The sequence below is a fragment of the Lepisma saccharinum genome, chromosome 23, assembly GCF_977018435.1.
Source record: "Lepisma saccharinum chromosome 23, izLepSacc3.1, whole genome shotgun sequence".
NCBI classification, from domain to species: domain Eukaryota; kingdom Metazoa; phylum Arthropoda; class Insecta; order Zygentoma; family Lepismatidae; genus Lepisma; species Lepisma saccharinum.
The window spans coordinates 5,393,836-5,402,345 of NC_139251.1; the positions used below are offsets into that span (position 1 = coordinate 5,393,836).

Here is an 8,510-nt window from a genome sequence, read left to right on the forward strand (position 1 = left end):
ATGAGTTTCTGTGGCATTTTGAAATTTCGTGGAGGTATTTTCTTTCATCGTTGAATCTATTTGACCAGGAAATGATGTATTTTCGAAGAGAAATACATCTCCGACGCACAATTACCGTTCTTCCCGTACGTAAACCGCATGTTCCGTACGTTTGATGACATAACCCGCATTCAGTGTTTCAAACCACACCGTTGTTTTGCAAGATGTGAAGGGTACTTTTTAAGCTCTTTCGCATTGTTTTACGAACAAAATTTTAAATATGCTTGCCTAACCTAACAGAACCTAAACTAACCTTGCCGTAAATTGTTCGTGGGGCTATCCGTAAATGTTTTTTGGGGTTTTTCGTGAATGTTTTTTGGGCTATCCGTGAATGTTTTTTGGGGCTATCCGTGAATGTTTTTGTGGCTATCCGTGAATGAATATTGGGGCTATCCGTCAATGGTTTGTGTTGCTATTCGTCAATGACTTGTGAGGCTATTCAGGTATTTATGGGTTAGGAAGGTTGGAAACACTGCATACCCACGGATGATCCACGACCCGTCAAGCAGTGAACGCCATATTGTGCCTTACGAAAGCGAAAAAAGGAAGAACAATAATACTCGTAATGTGAGTTATTTTCGTGAGAAAAGCAAAATCCCACCTTAAATAATGTTTGGCGATGCATAATAGGTAAGTACCAATGTCAAACAACACGAAATGAACCAATGAAAGGCGTTTTCCCCCACCAAAAGGGTACCATATAAAATTGGTTCTAACATGCAAAAATCACAAATAGCTGAAATATTTAATCCCCAAATATGGTCAGCGCAAGTAACAACTTGCCATGACAAAGTTGTTTCGCCACTTTTTACGAGTAAAAACCGGTTTTGTGCACACTCAGATAGCTAAAGAACACATCGAAAATTGCTATCAGCCCCATACCTAACCCTCCTAACCTAACAATGTTATATTATAACTGCTGTTGTGATATGTCGTGTTAGGTGGTATATTCACTTGCACAATACTTTCATGTTAAAGTATCTGATATACTTTTCTTCACTATACCATATTTCTGCAGGCTAAAAGCAACGCAACACGCAAAAATATTTCATTTCCTTGTGAGAGTCCAGAGGTCTAAACACATTATTATATCAAAAAGATCAAACAGCATGAAAATGGTGTGGTGCATCGTGATAGAATGCCATTATGTTCCCTGTGCCTATTCGGATATTTCCAAGTTTTTACCACAAAAATGGTTGCTAGGTGAGAAGAAGCCCTCCTTGGTCTTCCCCCAAAAGAGATTTATTTCTTAATCATGATGATGTTTAGGTCAGGAACTTGGATACAGGTTCAGTTTTTGTTCATAAGTAATGTTACTTAGGTTTGCGTAAACAATCAATTACAGTGGTTATTAGGTTCAGTGTGACTTCTACAAATATATATATATATATATGTGTGTGTGTGGGTGTGTGTGTGTGTGTGTGTGTGTGTGTGTGTGTGTGTGTGTGTGTGTCCTGTGAAAAATCCCTATGATTAGTATTGTAAGCAGTTACATTGTGAAAGTATCTAGTCAAGTTTGACAATTTGTTGTGCCCCCACACACACATATACTACATAAAGGCGATGTCAGAAGTTTTAAAGTTATGGAGTTATGTATGGCTCAAGTCATAATTGATATTTTTAACAATAGATGTCAGGGGAATTCAGTTTTGTTTTATGTTTAATCTCGAACTAAGAGAGAGAGTGACGCTCAGTCAGTTCGCGAGACAATATGGCCGAGTGTGCGTGGTAGTTTCATTCCGTGCATCGCGTTGCAGTGCAGCAAGTTTGTATATACATGTAATCTTTTGTTTTAGTCAATATATCTTCGTTATTATCAGTGAGTGTCATTTGCAATCATCCGAGTCGAATCACCTTATGGAATATAATATGGTCCTCCACTCCAGAGGTATGGGTTTGTGACAGCGACACGCAGTAAGTACTATCATTTTCTTTGGCGTGCATCGTACAATTAGACAGACCCATCTCGGCCCAACAGCCAAGCACATTTTGGTTCATCAGTGGCCACACACAAAACATTCATTTTGGTCCAGTGACCGGACTCATTCATTTTGGTCCTTTCCGGCACGGATGTTTCAGCTACGTGACATTCTGTTCAAGTTCAAGGTCAAGTGCTAGTGCAGTGCGGAAACAACAGTTTCTTACAGCAGCCATATTGCCAACAATGCAGCTCCATTGTCGTTCGCAGCAAAGGAATGTAAACAGCTAGACGATACTTTTCATGCATCATTTTCTTCACGACAACGGCGCAGGAGGTCGGTAAGTATATTTTACTTTGTCTGGCTCATTTCCTTACATTTATTTCCTTTAACCTTTCGTGTTCTTCATAAAAATGAGTGAGAGCGAAGTGCAGCAGCGTCTCGTTAGACAACGAGGGACATTAAAAGGAAAAATCACTCGAATGGAAACTTTCGTCAATCAATTCAGTGAAAGTGAAGGAAACATTCAAGAAGTGCGTACTCGTTTCAATGCATTGTCTCGCATTTGGGTGGACATTGAGCAAGTGCAAGATCAGTTAGAAGCTGAAACTGGTTCATCGCAGGATGACGTCAGAGACGAATTGGAAACGGCGTACTACAAGTTGAGTGCCCGGATGCAAGCTTTATTATCGCAGCATGATAAGGTTCAAGCGGAGCATGATGCTGTCAACACATCGCATGTCACAGCAACCCGGCTCAAACTTCCCACAATAGAATTGCCAACGTTTGAGGGTGATTATCGGCACTGGTTGTCCTATGAAGACACTTTCACGTCTTTAATACATAATAACAAAGGCATCGCTTCCATTCAGAAGTTTCAGTATCTACGTTCGTCGCTCAAGGGCGAGGCGTACAAGCTCATTCAAAACTTACCCATCACGGAGGCAAACTACGCAGTGGCCTGGAAGTTGTTAGTGAGTAGATATTCAAACAAGAAGCTAATCGCATCATCGTACATTCATGAAATATTGCACATCAAGGCAGTCAGCAAGGAAAGTGCTCAGGAATTGCGTTCCTTTGTGGGATGTGCGACAAGCAACTTGAATGCAGTAAATGCGCTTTACACAGATGTACCTTTAGCGGATATGTTACTCACTCAGCATTTTGTGTCTAAGCTAGATTCAGGAACTAGGAAAGCGTGGGAACTGCAAAATAGTGAAACAGATTTTGTCAGCATGGCTGATTTCTTTTCGTTTTTGGAAAGACGATGTCAAGCACTGGAAAGCATTCAGCCCGCAACAAGTGATGTAAATAAACAATCAATCAAACCTCAGCATTACAATGTAAGATCAAACAAGGGTTTTTCGAAATCTTTCATTAGTACCACTAGTGCGAATTCTCGTTTCTTTTGTAAAGAGCCGCATGCTCTCTTTAGGTGTGCATCATTTATTGCCGCGACTAACAAACAGAAGTATGATTGTGTTAGAAGGAATAAACTCTGCACGAACTGCTTATCTCCAAATCACATACTGCGTCTTTGCAAGGCAGGTTCGTATAAAAAATGTTCACGCAAGCATAACACATTGTTGCATAATGATAGTATATCAAGAACGTCATTTTCCAGCACAGAATGTACGGAAGAAGGCAAGAATGAAAATTCTCAAGCAACGCAAAACGAGAATCAAGATCAAACTCCACAAGCTTCTTATTGTGCACTCAAAGGTCAACATACATCACGCGTGTTACTTTCCACGGCAGTGGTAAAGGTCAAGAATCATGCAGGTCAATGGATATACTGTAGAGCCTTGCTAGACAGTGGATCCCAGAGCCACTTTGCGTCTGAAGAGTTGGTTCAGCGTCTCAAACTGAAGAAACATCCTCAGCATTTACCGATTCAAGGCATAAACAATGCGGAGTCACAAGCAAATTTCAAGGTGGATTTTCATTTGCAATCTAGAATAAGCACATGGCGTTCCAACATTGAATGCTCAATATTGCCGCGGCTCACAAGCAACTTACCTTCACATCGAGTCGACCGAGCATCAATCAAAATACCAAGACATGTAACATTGGCAGATCCGACATTTGATGTGCCAGCAAAGATAGATCTTTTAATAGGCACCCAGATCTTCTTCGAAATTCTCAAGCCTGATCGCATAACACGTTCAGTTGATTTGCCGATTCTACAAAACACTGAATTCGGATGGATAGTCGCAGGACGCCTTCCACAACAATGCAGTGGCAACAATTCATCGATATCATGCTTCCTTCGAACGGAAGAAAGTCTCCACCTACAGCTTCAGCGATTTTGGGACCTTGAGGAGATATATACCAGGCATAGAACAAAGGAAGAAATCAGCTGTGAGCGTCACTATTGTGAAAACACGGTGAGGGACGAAACAGGCAAATTCATCGTTCGACTTCCACTCAAAGAAAGCCGAGAAGCATTAGGCGATTCACTTCAACATGCCACCAAGAGATTTCTCCAAATAGAGAAAAGACTTGAGCATCAACCGGAACTAAGGATTCCTTACACAGAATTCATGAATGAATATGAACAGCTAGGTCACATGGTACCTGTAGGACAATTACCGATGTCTCATGACCACAGGGTAGCCTACTATTTGCCACATCACGCAGTAATCAAACCACAGAGTTCCACCACCAAGGTCCGTGTTGTTTTCGACGGATCGGCCAAAACCACAAGTGGCAAAAGCCTCAATGACATATTGATGGTCGGGCCCACCATACAACAAGATTTATTCTCCATCATGACAAGATTTCGCACACATCCTATAGCATTCACAGGAGATGTAGAGAAAATGTATAGAATGATTAAGGTGCAAAAAGATGACAATCCATTACAGCGAATATTGTGGAGAAGCTCCAACAAGCATCCAATTGAAGTTTTTGAGCTCCGAACGCTTACATATGGCACAGCTTCGGCATCATTCCTAGCTACTAGATGCTTACAGCAACTGGCAGACAGCGAAATCAGCAGGCATCCTCGCATAAGTAGTATCATCAAGGAAGACATGTTAGTTGATGACGTAGTGAGCGGAGCACAAGACGTAGCTGAAGCATTGCAGATTCAGGCAGAATTAATTAACATTATGCAGCGTGGAGGATTTACTTTGCGTAAATGGTGTTCGAACAGCACGACAGTGCTAGAAGCAGTTCCACCAGCCATGCGTGAAATGAAGCTTCCAGTCGAATTTCACGATTCAGAAGTGAAGACTTCAGGCTTATCTTGGGATCCTATTGCAGATAAATTACTGATCAACAGCAAAGCTTCTGAAGTAGCGAATAACGTCGAAATATCAAGCACTAAACGACAGGTAGCATCAGTCGTTGCGTCAATATTTGACCCTTTAGGTCTCATCACTCCAATTGTTATTACATACAAATCATTTCTTCAACAATTGTGGACATGCAATGTTCAGTGGGATGAAGAACTTCCACAAGACTTGAATCAGAAATGGCAACAGTTGCGCAGACAACTCCCTGCAATTAAACTCATCGAAGTCAATCGTTTTGTTCTAATTAATGGAAGAGTTAGAAATATCCAGATACATGGATTTGCGGATGCATCTCAATATGCTTACGGTGCATGTTTGTATGTGCATTCAACTAAACACAAAGGTGAAACAGCAGTAAATCTACTTTGTGCTAAATCACGAGTAGCGCCAGTCAAGAAGGTGACATTACCTCGTCTTGAATTATGTGCATCATTACTCCTAGCAAGATTAGTCCACAAGGTATTACCAGTTTTACGTCTGAAGGTAGACGAGATACATCTCTGGTCGGACTCACAAATTGTATTGGCATGGTTAGCAGCACCATCCAACAGATGGAAAACCTTTGTAGCCAACCGGGTAGCAGAGATTCAAGATATTACGCAAATTAGTGATTGGAAACATGTTCCTTCAGCAGATAACCCGGCAGACATAATCTCAAGAGGTATTGAACCCACTTCAATACAACATAGTCATTTATGGTGGCATGGGCCACATTGGTTAACAGATACAGAAGATCATTGGCCACTTACGCAGCAGCCAAGGAAAGTAGAAATACCGGAGGGAATAAGCATAACGGCAGTATCAATTTGCCAGAGTTCGCTTGAGCAAACAATCGAACGATTCTCCAAATTATCGAAATTAACTCGAGTGATAGCTTTCTGTCAGCGATTCATACATAACTGCAGAAAGTCCAACAACAAAGTAAAATGAAGTCTTTCAACAAAGGAAATGCAATCAGCATTGCATACATGCATCAAGACTGTTCAGCTATCAAGCTACAAGTCTGAAATTCAAGATCTTCAACGGCACCAACAAGTTTCAGCCAACAGCACATTGAAGAGCCTGCACCCATTTTTGGACAGCAACAACCTTCTTCGCGTTGGAGGAAGACTCAAGAATAGCAATTTGACGTATGAAACAAAACATCAAATTATTCTACCTTCGAAAGGTCACCTGACACAGCTCATAATAGAAGCGGAACATTTGAGACAGCTTCATGCAGGATCACAGTTATTGTTGTCATCCCTCAGGCAACAATACTGGATTGTACGAGCAAGGCGTACAATCAAGCAAGTAATTCACAATTGCCTCGCTTGTTACAAGTTGAAGGCAACCACGGCCAAGCAACTCATGGGTCAACTTCCTTCACCTAGAGTCACACCATCAAGGCCATTTCTCAACTCTGGTGTAGACTATTGCGGACCTTTTCTATTTAAATCGCATTCGCCACGCAGCAAAGTTCATCGTAAATCATACGTGGCTTTATTCATTTGTCTAGCCACCAAGGCTATACATTTAGAGCTCGTCTCCGATCTCACCACAGACGCATTTATCGCAGCCTTGCGAAGATTTACATCTCGTAGAGGTAAATGTGCCAATCTGTAAAGTGACAATGGCAAGAATTTCGTCGGGGCAAGAAACGAACTTGAAGAGCTACATAGCTTATTTTCGTCGCAGGAATTCACACAAAATATTCATGAGTACGCGAGTTCTGAATCCTTCCAGTGGCATTTCATTCCACCTAACTCACCACATTTCGGAGGAATATGGGAGAGTGGAATACGCTGCATGAAGTGTCATTTAGTCAGAGTAGTAGGAAAGTCAACATTGAATTTTGAGGAATTTGCAACTTTGCTCACACAAATAGAAGCATGCCTAAATTCAAGGCCTCTGACTGTTTTATCCGACGATCCTGAAGATTTAAGTGCTCTCACTCCTGGACATTTTCTCATTGGTTCAGCCCTTACTTCCTTTCCCGAGCCAGACCTCACTGACCTCCCAGGAAATAGACTGTCCAGATGGCAGAGACTCCAAAGCTTTCATCAAAACATTTGGCAGCGATGGTCCAAGGAGTATTTAAACAGTCTTCAGCAACGTTCCAAGTGGACTAGCGTACAAGAAAACTTCAAACTAGGTTTGATAGTTCTTATCAAAGACGACCACTTGCCTCCCCTATCATGGAAATTGGGAAGAGTTACCAGCGTCCAGCCAGGAAGAGACGGCTTAGTGCGAGTGGCCACAGTGCATACAGCTTCAGGGATCTTCAAGAGATCGATTCACAGACTAGTTCCACTCCCTCAGTGCAATAAGGACGGAGATGAGTGAATTTAGTTGGTCAAACGTTGTTTGACCAAGAGGGGGGAATATGTCTCAAGTCATAATTGATATTTTTAACAATAGATGTCAGGGGAATTCAGTTTTGTTTTATGTTTAATCTCGAACAAAGAGAGAGAGTGACGCTCAGTCAGTTCGCGAGACAATATGGCCGAGTGTGCGTGGTAGTTTCATTCCGTGCATCGCGTTGCAGTGCAGCAAGTTTGTATATACATGTAATCTTTTGTTTTAGTCAATATATCTTCGTTATTATCAGTGAGTGTCAATTGCAATCATCCGAGTCGAATCACCTTATGGAATATAATATGGTCCTCCACTCCAGAGGTATGGGTTTGTGACAGCGACACGCAGTAAGTACTATCATTTTCTTTGGCGTGCATCGTACAATTTAGACAGACCCATCTCGGCCCAACAGCCAAGCACATTTTGGTTCATCAGTGGCCACACACAAAATCATTTTGGTCCAGTGATCGGACTCATTCAAAGGCGATGTCAGAAGTTTTAAAGTTATGGAGTTATGGTAGTTAGAATGTATTCCGTAATGGTACGTTTCTTGAACAATGGAGCTGCATAATTTGTGCTTAAAATGTGTGAATCAAATCATAATTAGATCATACATTTATACATGAATTAATGTAATTTGGGGAGAGGGGTAAGGCTAGGCATAATCATTTAGCTTTATATAAATTGCTGAGACATACTCAAGAATTAATATGACAGGAATAAATGGAATTATCAGCTTAGCCAAAAATAAAATATTTTAAATTTATTTGTATCATTACTGAAGTTCAGAAATGTATTAGAGTGGAATTTGTAGAATAACATTTCCTTGTTTTCTGTATATCTTATAGACAGCCAATAAAGCAGTAAGTGCTGACTGGCCAAAGCAGTGAAACATGGGGAGAGGTGCTGAAACACT

The 8,510-nt window shown here is 41.2% G+C and overlaps 3 protein-coding genes across 3 annotated transcripts; all 3 read left to right on the forward strand.

Annotated features, from left to right (window-relative positions):
• The first annotated feature begins 2,371 nt into the window (after positions 1-2,371).
• On the forward strand, positions 2,372-6,187 carry LOC145977848 (uncharacterized). Its single transcript, XM_083110171.1, has one exon. The coding sequence runs from the start codon at positions 2,372-2,374 to the stop codon at positions 6,185-6,187; it is 3,816 nt and encodes a 1,271-aa protein (XP_082966297.1).
• Positions 6,188-6,205: 18 nt separating this feature from the next.
• Positions 6,206-6,862, forward strand: LOC145977849 (uncharacterized). Its single transcript, XM_083110172.1, has one exon. It carries the CDS (start codon positions 6,206-6,208, stop codon positions 6,860-6,862), a length of 657 nt encoding a protein of 218 aa, XP_082966298.1.
• Positions 6,863-7,045: 183 nt separating this feature from the next.
• On the forward strand, positions 7,046-7,582 carry LOC145977850 (uncharacterized). The gene has a single exon (XM_083110173.1). It carries the CDS (start codon positions 7,046-7,048, stop codon positions 7,580-7,582), a length of 537 nt encoding a protein of 178 aa, XP_082966299.1.
• Positions 7,583-8,510: the final 928 nt, after the last annotated feature.

What these genes read in the sequence shown, in the direction of transcription:
- LOC145977848 (XM_083110171.1), top strand. Translation starts at nt 2,372, where the DNA reads ATGAGTGAGAGCGAAGTGCAGCAGCGTCTCGTTAGACAACGAGGGACA.
- LOC145977849 (XM_083110172.1), top strand. Translation starts at nt 6,206, where the DNA reads ATGCAATCAGCATTGCATACATGCATCAAGACTGTTCAGCTATCAAGC.
- LOC145977850 (XM_083110173.1), top strand. Translation starts at nt 7,046, where the DNA reads ATGAAGTGTCATTTAGTCAGAGTAGTAGGAAAGTCAACATTGAATTTT.